We start from the raw sequence: 22110 nt of genomic DNA, 5'->3' as shown, positions 1-22110 counted from the left end.
TTTTTTTTGTCTATAAAGGACACAAATAATTGATCTGTTTTTCTAATTTCTTTTGTTCTGCATACATAAGTAAAAACGTAATCATCTGTGGACATCCAGTAAATGCAGCATACCAGCAAATTGCTACTAAGTGTAACAAAGCCCAACAAAAGAGGTGGACAGTGCTTGTTCTCTCATAGCATTGCTAAAAATGGAACTCCTTACCCTCCCATATTACCCAAATAGACTATAAAGACATATAAAACTGCATTAAAAACTTACTTCCTACATAACCTCAAATGCCAATGCAAATCAAACAAACCACCATAAAACCTTCACTAGTTATTTCTAACCCAGTTCCCTAGTTCAAAATAACTTTTACCCTGACAGCAACACAGCTCTATTACCGCTATAACTGCTCGGCAAAGAATTGCCATGTTTTTTCATGCAATGCCAAAAAGAAACAACTCAAGCTTTGTACCATACTACCAAATGTTATCTAAGTTTATATAAGTTCTGATACATACTGATAAGTTTTATATTGTCTATGTATTCTACTTTTATAATTTTTTTTTTAATTTTTGCATATTTCCACTTTTAAAATTTTTTTGTCAAGTGTCTATTTTTATTTGACGGTATTAATTGTGGTGCTTTTCTCCCCAGGGTTCCAATGAAAATGGGTTCCTGACCCACTGGACTTTCCCGGTTAACAAATGTCAGTAAATAATAATAAATAAATATATTCACCTTCATTTGTAAATTTGGGAAAAAAGACTGGAAAATTAATGTACTGGTTAATATTGGATTCTGACACCACCTTAGGGGAAAAAGGAAGCGTTAGTACGTAAAGTATGAAAGATCAAGTAGGAAGGTTTAGAAGGCAATGCTTGAAGTTTTGAAACTCTTCTAGCAGAGGTAATGGCCACTACAAGAACAGCTTTGCAGGTCAGGAATGTAAGATCACAATTATCTGCTGGTTCAAAGGGAAAATGAATTAAGGCCTGCTGTATGAAGTTCAAATCCCATGGAGGAATATGATCTTTGTCTGGGGGTCTTAGAAGGAGAGTTCCTCTCAAAAATGCCTTACAAAGCTTAGAAGAGACCACAGAAGAATTCTCAAATCCAATATGACAACTAGAAATTGCTGCTAACTGAACCTTGATTGTGGAGTAGCTAGCTCCATCATTACAAACTGATGCCAAAAATTCAAGTATACTGTGTACAGGAACTAAAATGAGCCAATGTGTTTTTGTTGACCCCAGAAAATGAACATTTTCCATTTACTTGTGTGGAGTTTTCTTGTTGAAGGCTTATGGGAAGATAAAAGAATATGACTTACAGGGGAAGAGAGCATTGGTTGTCTAGCTACTAATAGAATTGGAGAAAATACACTGTCAGGTTAAGGTTTGAGATATCCAGATGAATCATACCTGTCAGGGGAGACAGGAGGACTGAAATCAGATCCAGAATCCAAAGTTGATAAAGCAGATGATGCCATAGGAAGGGGAACCAAATCTGTCAAGGCCAGTAAGGTGCAATGAGGATGACTTTGCTCTTCAACCTGGCAGCTATCTGCAGGAATTTCAGGATTAGGGGAATGGGTGATTAAGCATAAAGTAGACCAGGGGCCAACTGTTGAGAAGAGCATCCCTCGGTGATTTCCCTGGAGGTGGGATTTGGGCAAAGTAGCTGCTGCATTTGCTGTTTAGGGAAGAAGCAAAAAGATCACAGCCAGGCTGGCCCCATTAACAGAAAATCTTTTCTGTCACTTTCATGTTGAGAGACCACTCATGAAGTAGAAGAATGGAACCTGTTCATTTTTTCTGCTATCATATTGGACTTCTCCGGAATATGCATTGCTATAAGAAAGTGGTTGGATGAGATCATCCACTGCCACACTCTGAGGGCTACTCAGCACAAGGGGTAAGATCTAGTTCCTCCTTGTTTGTTGATGTACCAAACCACTGATATATTGTCTGTTTGAATTGCAATTGTCCCTAAAGAGAGCGCATCCTTACAAAGCTAAGAGCACTGCTCTCATCTCTAGGACACTGACATGCAAAGTGGCCTCTTCAGGGGACCAAGTGCCTTGGACCAGTTTCCCCAGGAAGTACTCCACCCACCCAGTCTGGGAAGCATTTATAGTCATTATGGCCTTGGGTTGAGGGATAATAAAAGGATGGCCTTCTAGGACCTGATCTAACTGAATCCACCACCAGAGGTATCTCTTGCATGTTTGAGTGATTCTTATTTGTGCCAACATGTGCTGATAAAGAATCAACTACTCAGTTGCTAGCATCCATTGAAGAATCCTCATCTAAAATCTTGCTAGTGGAACTAAGATTATGGCAGCTGATACTGACAACAAGGCTTGAAGGATCAACCTGGCTGAAATTTTTGTACTGTAGATTATTTTCCTGACCTGGAACATGATAGTCTGGACTCTTAACAGAGGAAGAGAAGCTGTTACTGATACCGTGTTGAAGACTGCTCCTATGAACTCCAATGTTTGAGTTGGTTGTAACTGAGATTTCTTGTAATTTACAGTTATCCTCAAATGAGAACCAGTCTGGATCACCTGATCTCTTGCTGACAAAAGTAGATGCCTCGTTGGGGTGGTAATCAGCCAGTCATCTAGTTATGGAAACACTTGGAATCCCTGCAGTCTCAAGTGACCTGCTACCAGTGTCATGCACTTTGTGAACACCCTGGGTGCTGTGGTCAGACCAAAGGGCAGTGCTCTGAACTAATAATGCCTGGCTCCCAACCAGAAGCATAAAATACCTTCTGCACTGTGTGTATCTTTTTATGTGATAGTACACATCCAGTCATCCTTGCCAAAGAAAGACAGAATGAACTGAACCATGACCATCTGAAACTTTATGTGTTGAACTGATTTGTTCAAGTCGCTGAGATCCAGAATTGGTCTCCAGCCCCCTGTTTTCTCTGGCACTAAAAATAATCTTGAGTAAGTTCTGGATCCTATCTCATCTGGTGGGACCTCTCCTGGATGACTCTTTTTTTCTAGCAGCTTTTGTATTTCTAATGCTACTGCTTTCCTCTGACTGGGAGGAACATTGGGAATTTTGTATATGAAAGGAATTATATAACCCCTGGAAATAATCCTCTGCACCCATGTATCTTTCGTTATCTCTAGCCAGGCTCTCTAGTGCAAGGATAGTTGATCCCCCAACTGCCTCCAGATGTGGATAATCGGGCTTCCTTTCAGGAGCGCTGACAGGGTCTATCAGAGAAAGAATCCCTGGACCCTTGGTTCCGAGTCCACCTCTGCCACATAGTGTCGTCGTCCATTCGAGTTCCCACCCCACCTCTGCCCCTAGGGAATCTATCTCCATGTGGATCTTGGAAAGGACCCTGGGACTTCCTGAACCACATCTTGTAACCACCTCATTGATTCCACAGAAAAGGATCTTGGGGTAGGGGTCAAAAAATGTATGCACATTGCGGAAAGGCTCTTTCGGTCTCCTTCACATCTGGAGAGTGTGTCCTTTCAGTTGTTAAAAGGTGCACTGATGAACGATGACTTGAAGACTCCAAAAATCACACAAGTGCATCCAAGCATTCCTTCTGATGGAAATGCCTAAACCTGCTACCCTTGAGGCACCTACAGTTGCATGCAAGATAAGCCTCATGGACAAATTTTAAAAGGATTGACGGGTAACCAACTGTGAAGCCACAGATGACTGAGCCTCAGCAGCAATGGTCCGAGCAAGGGATATTGAAAGTTCCTTGATCAAGTCCTTTTGTAGTCTCATAAAATGTGCCAAATAGTTCAGCAACCAAAGGGCAAAGTTCGCTGAAGCATACATACGCATTCCAAATCTGTCCAATGCCCTAGACTCCCTGTTAGGGGGAGGACAAAGGAACTCTGCTCAGCAAGTTCCTTCTTGGTGGCTGCCTCCATGACGATGGCATCCACAGGCACCCCCTTAGTCCAGAATTCCTAACCTGCCAGTGGAGCCAGAATCCATTCTTGTCTCTTGGGGATTGGCTCAACTGAGTCAGGTTCCATCCACACCCACCTAGAAATCAAGTCAATGAGCTCATCAGTTGGAAGAGTAACTCAGGAGGTAGACAGGCCAGTTCCAAAGACCTCCAGAAATACTGTCTCCTCTGGGGAAGGATTAGCAGAGTACCAAACCACCTCTCTGTTTAAGGATCTCAAGAATGTCTCCAGATGAAACATTTTCAGGAGGTGATTCTGGGGACCCCTCCCCTTCATCGAAATCAGTATCCTCAGTGACTGACCCTGAGAAGGTCATATATATATATATATATATATATATATATATATATATATATATCTATATCTATATATATATATATATATATATATATATATATATATATATATATATATAAATTAATTTACTATGACTTACTCGAATGGCAATCGAACGGCTGATGTTCGAAATCACAGTGTCCAAGGAGCAGGAAATCGGACCAACAGAGGTCGACCAAGTTTAGTTGTGTTGCATGGTGTACTCAACATTTTGGCAAGCAACATTCCGAGATTGTGAAGGGAGGTCATGCTTCAAAGAGGAACAGGAAATTAGCCTATTTCCTCACTGTAGTGAGGATCTCAGATCTGGTATATCTAATTTGCAGGGTCTGTGGGGGGAGTAGAATTAACGTACTATTGAAAGTAGAGTTCAACAGTATGTTACTGTGCATAGCAGGAGGTGAGTGATGTCACCTCCTGCTATGTCGAACACATTGAACCATGGAGTTTGATGTATTCAGTTTCACTGTGGTTTACTATTCGGAATTTCAGATTCAACATTTCAGGTCGACATTGTAAACGATCGACCAAAGTTGATTCAACAGACACACACACACACACACACACATAAACCATAACTCTAAGAGTGCACATAATTGTGCTAAGGGCATATTCCCCAAACCAGAGAATTGTGTGAACTCGCACACCTGTCGGACATCTGTTTAGTTGAAGTATTGTTTTCAGAAACGCAAGATGAAAAGAGAATTAATCTAAATCATGTAAAATCATCAGCACTAGAGGTGTCAGTGGAAAGCAGTTCTTTTCCACCTCAACCCTTGAACCTTCACACATACATGTGAAGATTCTTCTTTCTTGGGCTCTGTTCACAGATTAATGTCAGTCAGATAAAGATGCTGACTTTGGTTCTTGCTGTTTTAATGCAGTTTCATGACAATATTAAAATACACTCTAGCAAAGATTTTACAGTAAAAGGAGGGCTGTATCATTGTACAAGACAAAATTAGGCAAGGATATAGAGGACTGATGAAAAAACAGACTCATTCTACATTGAAATCTCTAGACCCCACATCCTCCAATAAGATACCAATGTAAGTATCAATGAAGGTGCTCCTTTTATCAGCACCAAGCTTGGTGATAAGAATTTTGGAAAAGGCTACATATCCCTGGATCTTCCAGTCATTTGAGAAATAAACAGTGTCTTCTTCAAAAAAAATTTATAAAAATAAGATGTATATTTTTTCTAATCCTTTACTGCTCCATTTCATGATTCACCTCTCACCTTTTCTCTGTTTTTCCCAAACTTTCTATTATCCATTTTAAAATAGTCATACACAGAAAGTTGTGGTACAGACTAGCAAAAGCCTGCTACAATCAAAACATGGCTACATGAAATCTGACCAAAAATCTGTTATGACAAACACTAAGCTGATGAGCACAAGCCACTATGTAGGTGAAAATACTTGGATACAGACTTGAGGTGTGAAGCACTGAAAGTGGTAAGAAGAATTAAAAAGAGCTCCTAGCAGTGCAGAATAAATATAAGTACCTTACACACCTACTGATGCTGCTCAAAATGCTGGCATGTGACCAGCTAAGGCCTTCAACAAGGATATAGTACTACTGATGAAACTTTCATCAGGATGAAGACACAAATAAGTTGGGTAGCATCCACATATTTTATTTACTATTAACAAGACCCTGGCAGAAGAATGTACAATATTAATTTACAAAGATGCAAGCAGTCTTGTAGTTGAATATTCATACAGCAATGGTGGTGGTGATTTTGTTGGAGGACCTAGGTTCCTGAAAATGAACTTTTCAGGAGATAACAAAATAGTGGATAGAGCTTAAAACAGGAAAAAAAGTGTGCTGCAGCATGACAGCTTTTGGGATCTGTCACTCTGCCTTTCCTCCAAATAATACAAGTAAGATTGCATATTATATATGGATGCCCATGGTTAAGGAGAATGAGGGGAACCAAAATGTAGGCAGGAACATACAGCAATAGCTTCTATGATACTCTTTTGCAAAATCAGGTAGGGCTACACTCCAATGAAGCCAAATCTGGATAATAGCACACATTAAGGTTTCATTAGTCTGTAATGTGGCTAGTATCAGTAAATATTCAACAGGTCCTACAGCACTGCAGAAATTTCACTCCTGCCCAGTACACGCATACACACACACACACCCCTCATACATAAAAATTGTTAAAACTAACCAAGTATGAATACAATGAAATAAACTGGCACCTAAAAACAGGATATGTATCATTTTACTGGCATTTGCAATAATAGAACTAGGATCAAGTAACAGCCAAATCTCATGCTGACACAGCAGTGTGGTTGGAAGGTTCCCTCTGTCTTGCCTAACAAAATCTACTTAAAATGATTACAGTCTGAGTTGGTAGTGTAAGCGTCAATGACAAGATAATGCACCCTATGAACTGATGTCTGCTTTGCAATGTATTTCAAGCCTTCCTTGCCAAGTCACAAGTAGCTAGTATATAATCACAATAATGTTTCAAACAAAAAATGCAACCCCTAAAGCAGATCTTCATGAATCTACTACACTAACTGAGCTGCTGCAATGTACACAAGAAGGTGACCTAATATAATGCTTTTGAGAAGGTCCACTGGCACAGAGATAAACCTATGTTTTGAAATGAGTCTGGACCACATAATGTTCTGTTAGCAACAAGAAGCCTATGGTTCTGTCTTACTGGAAGGGAAAGGGATGCAACACTACCTGCATACCATCTCAAGGAAACCAAAGGATCAGCAGTTATTAAAATCAACAAATCAGGGAAGGTATGACAAGATATGGGTCAAATATACCCCTGCACATTACACCTATTAAGGTTCATGGCCCAACAACTACATGTGTGACGAGATGCCACTTTTACTGTAAAATCCAAAAGGCTCATTTCACAAGAAGCTCTGGGAGCCATTTGTGAAGGATCATATCTGGAATGACCAGATGCAACACATGTAGACTGGTAATGTAATGTAAACACAACTAGAGGCTGCAGTCTGGGCATTATTAGTGGTTCATGTAAAGGGATCGGATACATGCATTAAAATACAAATTAATAATCTGCAGTTTTCTGAATATGTGTCTTGCTCCTTATAAAACTGAAAATCTCTTCAAAAAAGGGACTTCCAAGATGGCTGCACATTGATCAACAGCTCAGCTTCAGCTCTCCCAGTGTAAAAACAGAAACTAAGAAACAGCCAGTTGTCAGCTTGAGTAAAAATCAATTACTGGCTAGTAAGTAAACTGCCTGTATACCAACAAAGAAGAAACTGAGACAGCCTGAAAGAAAATCAATGAGAAAATGAAAAGAGAAAAAAAAAACTGACTGGGAAAAATCCTGCAGCTGTTGAGCAAAAATCAGTTCAACCTCCAGCTTTGTTGCAAAACACAGCTTGAAGTAATCTAGAGGAAAAAAAGTCAAATGTGCACAGAGCTGATTAAAATAAACAATACACTGGAGGAGTCATCATCATCTTTCGGCTGTTCCCGTTAGGAGTCGCCACAGCGGATCATCAGTTTCCATTTCTTCCTGTCCTCTGCATCTTGCTCTGTCACACCAAACACCTGCATGTCCTCTCTTACCACATCCATAAACCTTATTTTAGGCCTTCCTCTTTTCCTATTACCTGGTAGCTTCATCCTTAGCATCTTTTTCCCAATATACTCAGCATCCCTCCTCAGCACATGTCCAAACCAACATAATCTTGCCTCTCTGTCTTTGTCTCCAAACCTTCCAACCTGGGCTGACCCTCTAATATACTTATTCCTAATCCTGTCCACCCTCGTCACACCAAGTACAAATCTTAACATCTTTAACTCTGCCACATCCAGCTCTAACTCCTGCCTTTTTGTCAATGCCACTGGCTCCAACCCATATAACATACCTGGTCTCACTACACTCTTGTAGACCTTCCCTTTCACTCTTATTGGTACTCGTCTGTCACAAATCACTCCTGACACTCTTCTCCACCCACTCCATCCTGCCTGTACACTCTCTTCTTCACCTCTCTTCCACACTCACCATTACTCTGAACTACTGATCCCAAGTATTTAAACTCATCCACCTTCACCACCTCTACTCCTTGCATCCTCACCATTCCTCTATCCTCCCTCTCATTCACACACATATATTCTGTCTTAGTCCTGCTGACCTTCATTCCTCTTCTCTCTAGAGTATATCTCCATCTCTCCAGATTCTCCTCCACCTGTTCCCTACTCTCACTACAGATCGCAATGTCATCTGCAAACATCATAGTCCATGGGGACTCCTGTCTGATCTCGTCTGTCAACCTGTCCATCACCATTGCAAATAAGAAAGGGCTCAGAGGTGATCCTTGATGTAATCCCACCTCCACTTTAAACGCATCCGTCATTCCCACTGCAGACTTCACCACTGCCACACTACCCTCATACATATCCTGTACCACTCTTACATACTTCTCTGACACTCCCAACTTCCTCATGCAATACCACAACTCCTCTCTAGGCACCCTGTGATATGCTTTATCTAAGTCTACAAAAACACAATGCAACTCCTTCTTACTTTTTCTGTACTTCTCCATTAACACTCTCAGAGCAAACATCGCATCTGTAGTGCTCTTTCCCGGCATGAAACCATACTGCTGATCACTAATCATCACATCCCTTCCTAACCTAGCTTCTACTACTCTTTCCCATAACTTCATACTGTGATCAATTCAATCCCTCTGTAGTTACTACAGCTCTGCACATCACCCTTATTATTAAAAATTGGTACCAAAACACTTTTTCTCCATTCCTTAGGATCCTCTCACTTTCCAAAATTTCATTAAAAAATCTGGTTAAAAACTCCTCTGCCATTTCACCTAAACACCTCCATGCTTCCACAGGTATGTCATCTGGACCAACAGCCTTTCCATTCTTCATCCTCTTCATAGCTATCCTTACTTCCTCCTTGCTAATCCATTGCACTTCATGATTCACTATCCCCACATCATCCAGCCTTCTCTCCCTCTCATTCTCTTCATTCATCAACCCCTCAAATTACTCTTTCCATCTGCTCATCACACTCTCCTCACTTGTAAGTATGTTTCCCTCATTATCCTTTACCACCTTTACCTGCTGCACATCTTTCCTAGCTCGGTCCCCTCTATCTAGCCAATCGGTACAGGTACTTTTCTACCTCCTTAGTGTCCAACCTTTCATACAACTCTTCATATGCCTTATCCTTAGTCTTCGCCACCTCTCTTCTTTGCCATGCACCTCATCTCCTTATACTCCTGTCTACTTTCTTCATCTCTCTGACAATCCCACTTCTTCTTTGCCAACCTCTTTCTCTGTATACTCTCCTGTACTTCCTCATTCCACCACCATGTCTCCTTGTCGTCCTTCCTCTGTCCAGATGTCATACCAAGCACCTTTCTAGCCATCTCCCTTACTAGCTCTGTTGTAGTTACCCATCTATTTGGTAATTTTTCACTGCCACCCAGTGCCTGTCTTAACTCTTCCCTGAACTCCACCTCACAATTACCCTTTTTCAATTTCCACCATTTGATCCTTGGTGCTGCCCTCACACTCCTCCTCCTCCTCTTCTTGATCGCCAGCGTCATCTTACAAACCACCATCCTATGCTGCCTAACTACACTTTCTCCGGTCACCACTTTACAGTTACCAATCTCCTTCAAACTGGCCCTTCTACATAAGATATAATCCACCTGTGTGCATCTTCCTCCACTCCTGTATGTCACCCTATGCTCCTCCCTCTTGTTAAAATACATATTTACCACAGCCATGTCCATCCTTTTCGCAAAATCCACTACCATCTGACCTTCTACATTCTTTTAACACCATACCTACCCATCACTTCCTCATCCCCTCTGTTCCCTTCACCAACATGCCCATTGAAATCTGCTCCAATCACCACTCTCTCACCCTTGGGTATAGTCATCACGACTTCATCCAACTCGCTCCAAAAATTTTCTTTCTCGTCCATCGCACACCCAACTTGTGGAGCATATGCACTAACAACATTCATCATTACACCATCAATTTCCAGCTTCATAAACATCACTCTATCCGACACTCTTTTCACCTCCAAAATACTCTTAGCATACTGTTCCTTCAGGATAAGTCCTACGCCATTTCTCCTCCCATCCACACCATGATAAAACAATTTGAATCCACCTCCGATACACCTCGCCTTACTCCCCTTCCATCTGGTCTCTTGCACACACAATATACCAACCTTCCTTCTGTCCATCATATCAGCTAGCTCTCTCCCTATACCAGTCATACTGCCAACATTCAAAGTTCCAACCCTCACTACCAAAGTCTTAGCCTTTCTCCTCTCTTCCTGCCTTCGGCCATGCCTTCCACCTCCTTTCCTCCTTCGGCCAGCAGTAGCCCAATTTCCATCAGCACCCTGTTGGCTAACTGTACTGGTGGCGGTTGTTGTTAACCCAGGCCTCGACCGATCCAGTATGTAAATATTTACTGGTGTCTGCATGAATAATTTGGGCAAGTTTTACACCAGATGCCCTTCCTGACGCAACCCTCCCCATTTATCCAGGCTTTGGACTGGCACAAAGAAATGCACTGGCTTGTGCTTCCCCAGTGGCTGGGTTAATGATACACTGGAGGAGTATATCAACCTAAATAACAAAAGTGGAAGAAGCTTGAGACAGATAAACTGCAAATAAAATCAGAGGCTGAAATGATGAAAAGGCTGGCTGAGTACGAGACTGCTCAAGAAGACGTGCTTCAAAAAATGGTAGAATTAGAGGACAGAGCATACAAGGAAAATCTGAGATTTTCTGCTGTTCTAGAGAAACTAGAAGGAACACACTGTATTAATTTTATGAAGTCACAAATAAGCAACTCTCTAATGGAACAGGTAACCTGTAAATTATTCATCTCCCAGGCCCATGCTTATACTTATCAAGGGTATCAGAACTTGTCAGTGATTTGGGATGCATGGCTAGGCTTAAAAAGGCCCTTGTGGTCATTATCCTAGTAAACACCTCTGAACCTATGAATTGAACTGGTATTCCACAGTAGGAATAGTTAATTGAAAGGGCACACCTTGTGTATGATCCAAATCTGGCCATGAGAAAGCAGTCAAAACCTTTATTAATAAAGATGCAAACCTACTAGCAGAAAGAGTTGATCCTGACAAAATTGTGCCAATGGGCAAAATATTAAAAGTTGGAGACAGTAGAGTGTTTGTGGAAAATATTCACTGTATACCAGGCTGAAAAGAAACATGTTTATTCCAGTAATGAGGGAATGTCGAGAGGTAGGTTTGAGATTTACGCTGCTCTATCTAGCTGTCTTCAGAATATTTTTTTCTTGGTGGATCAAGGTCATTTTTTATGCAGGAAATACAAAAGTTTGTCCAATGAAAAGTGAGCCATCAGACAGAAGGGGACTCTGCTTTTCATTCTTCTGATAATAAAGCACACACAGAGATTTTGTCAGTGAAGCCTTTTCCACTGTTCCACAGGAAAATGATTGCAATACATAGAAAAGCACATGAGGTAACTAGAAGAATCAGGAGTACCCTATAAGTGAACCAGAATCTGGAGCTGGGAGATGTATATGAACAGGAAGAAGACAAGTAACATGGAAATTAATGAATAAATGTGAGCCTGCAAATAATTAACTGCATTCGTGAAATACAGCTGTATAAGAATAAGTGGAAAGAATGGACTTTTGTTGACTTTATTAAGCTTGTGGGAACTGAAAAGCATTTGCTTCACTTCATGTTATTAATATTTGGAAGGACTCTGATGGGAGTGGAAGAAGGAAAAAGGCAATTGCGAGTAAAACATTTTCTGTTCTTAACATTATTTCTAGGAATATTTTCACAATATAAACTGCATATGTTAAAATAGTTTTAGTTGTTCTAGTATGTGATAAAGTTACTAAAGTAAACTGATGCCCTTTTTCCTTTTTTTTCCTTTTCTTCTTTCTATTTTCTCTTTCTTCTATTTTGGTATTAAGAAATGTAGGCATTACACTGTGAAAAGAGAAGAAAAGTTAGACAAAATGTTTATGTTAATATGCTGTAATCTTGGGTTGTTGAGGTTGGGGATGGGGTGTAACAGTACACAGATATTTATATATACATATATATATATATATATATATATATATATATATATATATATACATATATATATATATATATATATATATATATAAAGCTGATATGCTTTCTTTTACTTTTGCATAGGTGAATATCTGGATTAAAACCCTTGGCTTAATCTAATTTTAGGTGGAGACAAGTGAATAGGGGAATATCTTTAGCGGTAAATGTTTCAGCTCATCTTTTCAGGATGCAGCAGAGAAATACATTTTTTTTCTCTTACATTTCCATGGAGACAAGCTGATAATAGGCAATAAAAGACAAAACTCTGGTTTCTTCCAGAATAAAGTTAATGACTTCTGAAAGCATGCATACTGTTTTCACATTGGGGGAAGGAAATACAGATAAAAAAATGAGCAGACACCAATTAGTGTCAGTAGAAATGCAGGCAACAACATGCATCTTATCATGAATAACCACAGTGTCAGGTTAATAAGGGCCTGTTTTAGAAGCTGCCTGTTTAACACACATATCCATTTTAGGATGGTTAAACTTCATTATTTGAAGATGTACAGTCATGTGTATTTGTATTATGTTAACAGGTAATGAGGGTAGTCTGGTGGTATGTCTGTTTTTTGTTTGAGAGTTTTTTTTAACACAAAAAGTCTTGTAAAATGTGACATAAATTGAAATGTTGATAAGAAAAAAAATTAACCTGCCAAACATCAATGGGTGCAAGTATCACAAAAGCTGGAAAAAGACATTTAAAAAACTGCCACACAGAATAGGTGGGAATAATGACATCTTACCTTTATGGTGACACTATCCATATTATCTTATAATGTGAATGATCTCAAAAGGTATAGACAAAAAAAACAAATACTTGATTACATTAAGAAATGCAGAGTGCAAATAGCAATGCTGCAGAAGACACATTTGGAAAGGAATGAACATGTGAATTTGGTAAAGAAAGGATTTCAGGATGGATATTCTGAAGAATTTCAGGGATAAAGAAAAAGAAGAGTACTTCTATTATTTGCCAGAGACACACCAGTAGTGATAGAAGAGAAAAAAGATAATAATGGCAAATTTGTGGTAGTAATGGTCTGCTGGCAAGGGATACGGATTACTCTGGCATCTACATTCCACCTAAAAGTAGCAGTGTGGAGCTTAAAAAAATGGGAAAAATAATCAGCTTTCAGCAGGAAATATTACTTAAAGGTAATAAGTATTTGATTTGCTGTATTGAGGGTATATCTAGAGGCCTACAAGGGAAAATATAACAAAACAGGGTAGATTTCTGATAAAATTTATGAAAATATTTGCTATAAAAGACATGAATTCAGTAGCAGTAGTAGTAGTAGTAGTAGTAGTAGTAGGAAGCCTAACAGAATGTATATATCACTCACCAAGATACAATAAATGGGTTAGACTAGACAGAAATTATATTTCACAGGAACACATGCATTTAATTAAGAACTTTGGCACACACGTAATAACTATTTCAGATCAAGCACCAATAATTACTGAGATAAAAATGCAGGGTAATGATGTAAAGACGAGACACTGGCACTTCCCCACCTCCCTATTAAAGAGACAGAAATTTAAGAAATGGGTAAAGGGAATTATCTAGGAGTTATTAGTGAAGATAGAAAACAATCTATAAGTTATAGCTATTGAGTGGGATAAAACAAAAATGGAGTTTAAAAATAGGGCAGAAATAAAAGAAAAATAGATCTGTTTAAGAAGTAATAAGAATTATTTAGAGGTGCTGACAAAGGTTAAATATTACAAAATATGGGAATATCACAGAACAAGAAGAGGTGCAATTGCAGAGTGTTGAAGAGAAATTAGTTTATAAAGATTGCTGCTAAGCAAATGTTTTTTGATAATACCGCCAATGACTTAGGCAACTGAAAGGAGAAAGGGTTACTGCCATACGTAGGGAATTATTAACTAGAAAAAAGAGATCATTTAGAAGTATTAAGAAATACTTTTTTAATTTTATGAAAATTTGTATAAAGCACAGAAGTGGGAAAATCAAGAAAAAAACAAATGGAAATATTTATGGAACACTTAAATATGCCAAGATTAGAGGTAGATGAGGCTTAAAAACTAAAAGTTAAGATAGGAGGAGATGAGATAAAAATGGTGATAATAACCAATCGGCAGGAAAGTCTCAAGGAATAGATGGTATTCCAGTGGAAAATTGGAAGCTAGGAAGGAAGAACGTGATAAAGATCAGAAGGTTTTGATTAACAGTATTTTAAAAGGAGAGGAGGCACCAACATCCTGGAAAAAAAATGCTGTGTTGGTTGTAATACCTAAAGTAAAGACCCATATGATACAGCTTCATATAGGCCTATTTCAGTTTTAAAGGAATTGTACAAGTAATGCGAAAATTGATAAAAATGGACCAATGTTGTTTTATGGAGAGAAGGTAAACATCTGACAACTTTAATAGAACAATGATGAGCCAGAGGGAAGACGAATGCAAGAAAATACCACCGTTATTGATGGGTCTTGATGCAGAGAAAGCATTCCACAGACTAAGCTGAGATTTTATGGGTAGGGCAACGGAAGCATTTGCATTTCCTGACACAATAAAATTAATTAGAAGGATATATGACAAATGGGATGCAAAAAAAAAGTGGGAGGGTTCCTCTCTGATAAGCTGTGTCCTTAGAGTGGAACCAACCAGGGATGCCCTGGTTCTCCTTTGTTATTTGTGCTATACTTAAAACCACTGGCAAAGAAAATAAGGGACTGAGAAATTCAAGGATATAATTGGTAAAGTGTTCAATAAAAGTTGGTTTTATTTGAAGATGATATTAATTTGTACCTGATGTAACCAGAAAAAAGGCATCTCAGTGTTGTGGAACATTCTGAAACAGTTCTGAGTTTTTTTGGTGATATAAATTTAATGAAGATTAAACAAAGCAGATGCAAATGTTGGAGGTGTAATGGGGAAAAACATACCTGAAAGCATATGTTCTCAGAGTGTAATGAGTTGGTAGACTTTAAAAATTCCTTACAGAGTACTCAGTTAGGAGTACTAAGAAGCAAATTATTGCAACTTAGGAAATGATTTTTTGAGCTCAGATACAGGATATGAATTGCCTAGACATTGTATAAGGCCTTGTTAATTTTAATTCTAGTGGCTGCCAAAAAAAGCAATTACCAGAAAATTAAAATCAAACTCTAAACCAACTAGACTTGAAGTAACAAATATTGTAACCCAGACAAAAGAACTGGAATTAGGACCTTTAGAAAACTGTAGGAGTAAATTACATAGGAAAAAAATGAAATTGTGGGAACAATACATGCAGAGAAAATATTTTGGAAGAGGAATAAAGTTTAACAGAAGGCAGGAAATGAACAATTTATGCAATGTCACCTTGAGTTTGTGGTATATAGTAATATATGTGATGTGTAACATTTTTAGGTGTGAACTTATTAATATGGTTTGAGTACCTTTATGTAAATGTAGGTTTTTTTGTTTTACATTCATATAGTCGAGCTCACATTGTTCGACCATACATTTACCAACTTTTCTCTGCGAATCCTGTAATGCCAAATGGTCAGAATGTCATAAAAACACAGAATTCGACATTTCCAACCACTCACCCTAAAACGAGTGCTAACATGGGGGATGGGATTTTGTGATTCACAACACTTGCAAATGCATTTTTGAGATGTTGCTGCACTCCTTTTGGCAATACCCACTCGACCATCCACCAGTCGATCATAAGCATGTACACCAGGTTTTTTATGCACCAAAGATAATTAAATAAGGATGTTTAGAAAAAAAAATCACTTAAAAATAACCATCAGTATTATACAATTATAAATGTTCATCAATTCCTCATGCACCCAATTTACCATCCAGTGTGGGAGAACCCTGTAGGTAGGCATTGCTTAAAGAAGACTTTTTTGTTCAATTACAATTTCTGCCCAGAGTCAGAGGGATGTATTTTAACCATGACAGAATGGACATCTACTTCATTTAACTGTCAAATGACACTCCGCTAATATTCTTATGGCATCTTCCACTGTACTGCACCATATTAGAAAATGAAAGTTTACTAGAAGCAGGCTGAAAAAAAAATACATATACATACATACACACACACACACACACACACATATATATATATATATATATATATATGGGTCTGTATTAGAACATCAACTTTTTAAAACGTCGAATGTTCTAATACCGGCCCTATTCAGCAAATGCTGACAATATCGAACATGCAGAACAGCAAATTTTTTCCCAGGGAAAAAAATCTCTGTTCCGACACACATACACACAACACAAAACACACCAAGCAAACAGCAATCCACACACATATACCTAAAATCCTACATCTAACCCTACACTAAACTGTACACACACCACTAGCTATCCACTTACCTTAACCCAAACCCTAACCCTAAGGTCCATCACTATCGCACACTCACCTACCCTGCCCTAACCCTCACATCCACACAATCGTGCACTTACCTGACCCACGCCCTAACCCTAACTCACCTACCCTGCACCCTAACCCTCACATCCACACAATCGCACACTTACCTGATCCCGACCAGTAACTTTCCACCACAGTGCTGAACATAGCGAAGCCACAGGAACGGCCAACCAAATTCCTTCCCTAGGAAGAAATTCGGTGTTCCGCAGCTTCGCTATTTTCAGGGGTCGATATTAGAGCATTTAAAGTTGTGAAACTTCGATGTTCTAATATAGACCCTATACATATATATATATATATATATATATATATGGATCTAGGACTATTGAACGAAAGTTTAATAGTCCGAATCCACAATCACCGAACACACTTTGACAAAAGTGCTTTCACCAAAAAAGCGCTTTCATTAAAGTGCACTAAAAATAAATAAATAAATAAATCTACTGTTATGTAAGCCCCCCTGTGCCCCCCACATCCCCCTACTTTAATATTCTCACTCCGAGATCGCATTACAGTGAAGAAAAGGGAATATTCCCTTATCCGCACCGTAGTACGATCTCCGCAACAGTCATTCCCCTACGACTCCCTCTAGCTGCAGGCATACTTACGCAAAAGTGCTTTTTTGGTAAAAAGCACTTTCGCGGACGTATGCCCAGCTGTTTGCTCCACTGGTATATAGGGATAAAGTCCTAAATATGGTCAAGATGACAGCTGCTGGACCTGGAGTGGGGAGAATGAGAGTGCTTATCCTTGGAGGAAAGGGGCATATAGGGGCTGTCCACTGCAACAGTCCATTAAAGAAGGGGCAGGGATGAGCCTGGTACAGGCATTTGGCCACCATGTCATGGATGTGGTATCCTTCATCATGGGTTAACAGGAGTGTGCACTCCCATAGGGGGAAGCATAGTTACCCCAGTGGTGATGCAGGTTGCACATGACCACTCAGGGGAGGGATTAGAGTCTATACTAAATCATGACGCCAGTGAGTGCACAAGCCACACTCATTGCTTGCCTGGATAATGGCCCCTCAAGATGGGTTCTGCCCCTATGCTGAAATATCTAGCAAAAGGGAAAAAATGGGCACAAGTCTGACAGGGGGCAGAGGCCTGATGGTCAGCAGGCATGAGGGCACATGACCACTCAGGGGAGGGATTAGAGTCTATACTAAATCATGACGCCAGTGAGTGCACAAGCCACACTCATTGCTTGCTTGGATAATGGCCCCTCAAGATGGGTTCTGCCCCTATGCTGAAATACCTAGCAAAAGGGAAAAATTGGGCACAAGTCTGACAGGGGGCAGAGGCCTGATGGTCAGCAGGCATGAGGGCAAAATGCAAAAAAGGGAAAAAAAATGAAAAAAGTGCATTTATTTTCAAAAACAAGTGATACAGCTACTTAAATGTGCCAACATATCAAAAATTACCAAAGATGAAAATCCACCAAATGAAATGGCAAATGCAAATAAATACTCATTTCAGTGACTAAGGCTAAAAATTTGGTGGTGTGCGAAAAGATGCACATTTTACATGGACTGATACATTTTAAAATGCAGCAAGGTGTACTCTTACACAATAGATAATGACAAGAATCCCTTCATTCAACATAACCACTCAGAGCAGAATCTATTTCAGATTACTAGCAGCATTTTAATCTGCCTGACAAATATCGCTCAAAATGGGCTAGAGGATTTACACAACAGTGTACAGTCTCTTAAGCATATTGTTTGCACTGGACATAGTATGTGCTTCAAACAGGAGCGTGATTCATAAACAGATGGCACTCATGTAGCTTGCCCTGTATTGTGTTACCCTATAATCTGTTAACTGCACTCCCTGATATACTATGCAAAGATAGCAATGTGCATTAAGTCCACTACACATCAGGAAGCAGCAGTAACTGCACACAAAGACACATCAATCTGCTAATATAGATGGCCATAAAACTTTGCCTGTAAGACATTTAGCATGGTTTAGTAACTATCAGAGCTGCAATTGCTTTAATCAAACCTCTATAGTTTATAGGTGTCAGAGAGTTATATAAATGTCTCCACCAAGCTCACTCAACTGGACACAGGAAATATCTATAGCTTTCTTAGTGATATGTGGTTTGATAACTCTATGACAGCTACAGCCAGGTGTCCTGGCACAGATAGATAGTGGAGCATCATGGGTTTTTCAAACTCTACTATCATGGCTGGCTAGAATTCATAACACAATTGTAATTCATAACTCAATTATACCTGCCTTTTGTACTATGACAATTAAGAAGCCTTCATCTGCATATAATGCAAAGCATGGGATCTTGTACTGATGCTGTTCCCACTGGAAGGACCCCTGATACAGCAGTATGTGGGTAACTCAGTAGCTTATGTTGTTCTCTGTGTTGCTGTAAGCAAATCACTGGTGATATGAGCCCTATTACCTTTAATTGTTTTGTATAAAGATTTCTAGGCATTGCCAGCTCTATGGCATTGAGGAATAAAGCCCCAACTACTATTCAAGTGAAACCAAGTTCAGTTAGTGACTCATGTTTCTGTAAAAGCTGGCAGAGGAGGAGAAAGATGACAGTGAGCATCTGCTACCAGCTCTCCCATTCTGACAGTAAGAAGGAGCACTGCACCCCTGGTGCACAAGCCTGTGAGCACAAGCTATCTATGTGCATATCCATACAGCCCAAAGAGTGTATGGCTTCAAGCTCAATGAGGCCAGCTGCAGCAGCTGAGTAGCTCACAAAGTTGCCATAAGTGATGGTAGGTATCCTCACTGGACTTGGAAGTTAGTCCACTCCCTACTACATGACACTCACCACATGAGGAATGAAATGGCTGAAGAGTCATGTCCCCCAGGCAAGAACAAATGAACCAAGTCCTTTGCCTGCCTTAGGAATGTTGAGCTCTCTCTCCCCAGTAGAACAAAAATGAAGGTGAAATTTTGTAAAGGTAATGAAGCCACCAGCCAGGTTTGCTGAGAGATTAAAAAAAAAAAAAAAGATTGATTTCTATGTATTATTCTGTGCTGGAATGTTAATGATGCTGCTCAGCAATGTTCTACTTTGTACATCACTGTCATTAGACCATCAGAGACATCTTTTTTACTTTGGTGCATGTAGTCTGTAAAATGACTATCATAAAATCATGTCCCTCTCACTTGGTATACTCTGTAGTTCAAGCATTTGTGAATTGTAGAAGATGGTGTGGCATCTTGTTTATATACATATCCAGTTATCTGGACTTGTGCAGGTAAACAGAGGTGTGTATGGCACTAGTATACATTTTTTTACTGCAAATCAACAATATGTTTATGAATCCAAGTTAATGTCTTCAGACTAGAAAAATGTGCAATAATTCAAATAAGCATCCTCTTGTAGCATATTCTCAACAAAACCATATCCTTTAAAAGTGGTGATTTTTTTTTTTTGACGCTACAGAAATTGGACTCAATCTATTAAATTGGGATAACAGTAATGATACTAAAAAGCTACATCTCAGCCATTAATATTATGTCAATGTTCTTTGCTGTTTATAATGTAAAGTACAAAAGAGGTCACTCACATACCTGACTTCCATCCAAAATGGCATCTTCAACCTCAGCACTGTCCAGCCCAAGAGAGGAAGCTACAATTCCCAGGATGTAGTCATGTCTGGCATCTAACTGGGACCGCTTTGCTTCTCGCTCCTCTTTCAGTTTTTGCTGTGTAAACAACAAAACCTCATTTAAGGTAAATGTCACAATTAATTCAGGTATTCCCAATGCATGAACTGCACAGAATCAAACATAATATAAATCTTGGAGTATGTGAGTAAAATTGCTAAATGTAGCCCCTTTTTTACAAACTGAATATAGGTTTACATATTTTTATTAAAATCCACTCAACCATAATCTTAGGCTAGGATAGCTTTTCAAATAAAACTACATCTTGGGCAGTTAAAAGCAGTATACTCCACCAAGTCCTTTTCCAACATCAGTGAAGTCTTAGCTTAACAACTCCAGCTGCCCCATATGCCTATGGGTAATCTGCATGCCCTACGTTTTGCAGAAGAGGTATGCACAGTCTGGGGAACGGAGTTCTCTCTGAACCAAAATTCTCCGGGATGGCATTTACACCTGATGTAAGAATGACATAAGAGGCAACATCTGCATCAGATGTGAGGGATTCATAAACTGCAGTCCCTGGAGTCCTCCAATAAGGTTCATTGCAGAAACTACCACATAACACTTGAGAAGCATTTACTCAACTATAACTTAGTCGTGCATAAGTACGAACTAAAATGAAAAGAAAAGCTGATTTCACAGTTTCTTTGCTTCTACATGTCATTGCCTTTACAGATAATCAATAACATACTTATGAACCTATGAACCTATAACATACTTATAAAAATAGAACAATTCAAGTGAATTTTCAAATGAATAAAACAGATAAAGGAGTGAAAAACAGTCCATTTCATTCCAGCGAACAATTATTTTAATTAAGTTTCCCCTGTATATGGCATCACAGGTCTATGTTTAGTCTATGGGTATCAATAATTTACATCCTAAGCATTTTATAATTTAGCTAGATCATATCAACATGATAAAAACCAAGAAAATAATAACTACGATTTATAAAGCAATAAAATTTACATAAAGTATCTAAAATCCACACAGAGCAGTAAACTACAAACAAAATACATTAAATGATGTGAGCATTTGAGAATAATGCCTAGATATGCAAAAACATTATTGACAAAATAACTGAAAGATTGTTATAAAATAAAATAAAAATATTATAGTCATCCATGTATCTTCAATCAAATATAATAAGATGGCCAGTAGAATTACCATTCCCGAATTTCCATTTCTAAGGAGTGTTCAGGTTTGACAAACCTAGGGTAACTTCGCCACAGAGCATAGACAGCTAAATCTTTTAAGACAAAGACATCTAACAACCAAAGGAAGCCATTCTAGTGGTGTAAAGGAATGAAAGACCTCACTGCATCCCAGCCAACCTGAGTTTGATTAGAGGCTCGGGTGACTAATGGAGCAGCAGGGAAGGACAGGTGTCACCTTACCTAGGAGAGAGAGCCAATCTGTGGGCATTTCCTGCAATCCTGTGACAATCCTTGGTGATAGCTGGGGACAGCACAATGGGCAGCATTGTCCAAAAAGAGGATATGGTGACAACATGGCTGAGCTGTTGTACTGGTGGGGAGGGGGTGATACACTGCATGCCTCCATTGCACACTCACCCCTTGTATGCACTACAGGTCTTGCACAAGAGAAGGGAGAGGGAAGTAACAGGGCTAAGTCAAAAATAAT

General features: G+C 39.2%; 1 protein-coding gene across 1 annotated transcript in view; it reads right to left on the bottom strand.

Moving 5' to 3' along the window:
* Positions 1-22110, bottom strand: part of LOC122797018 (dynein axonemal heavy chain 5-like) — a 547965-nt gene that overhangs the window by 515723 nt on the left and 10132 nt on the right. Inside the window, exon 3 of the mRNA XM_044065787.1 lies at positions 20371-20505. Coding sequence (XP_043921722.1) covers positions 20371-20505 — 135 coding nt within the window. The remainder of the gene's footprint in view (positions 1-20370; positions 20506-22110) is intronic.

The sequence above is a fragment of the Protopterus annectens genome, chromosome 3.part0 (genome assembly GCF_019279795.1).
Source record: "Protopterus annectens isolate FY-2018-M chromosome 3.part0, PAN1.0, whole genome shotgun sequence".
Classification (NCBI taxonomy): Eukaryota; Metazoa; Chordata; order Ceratodontiformes; family Protopteridae; genus Protopterus; species Protopterus annectens.
This window is presented reverse-complemented; position numbering and strand designations above follow the sequence as displayed.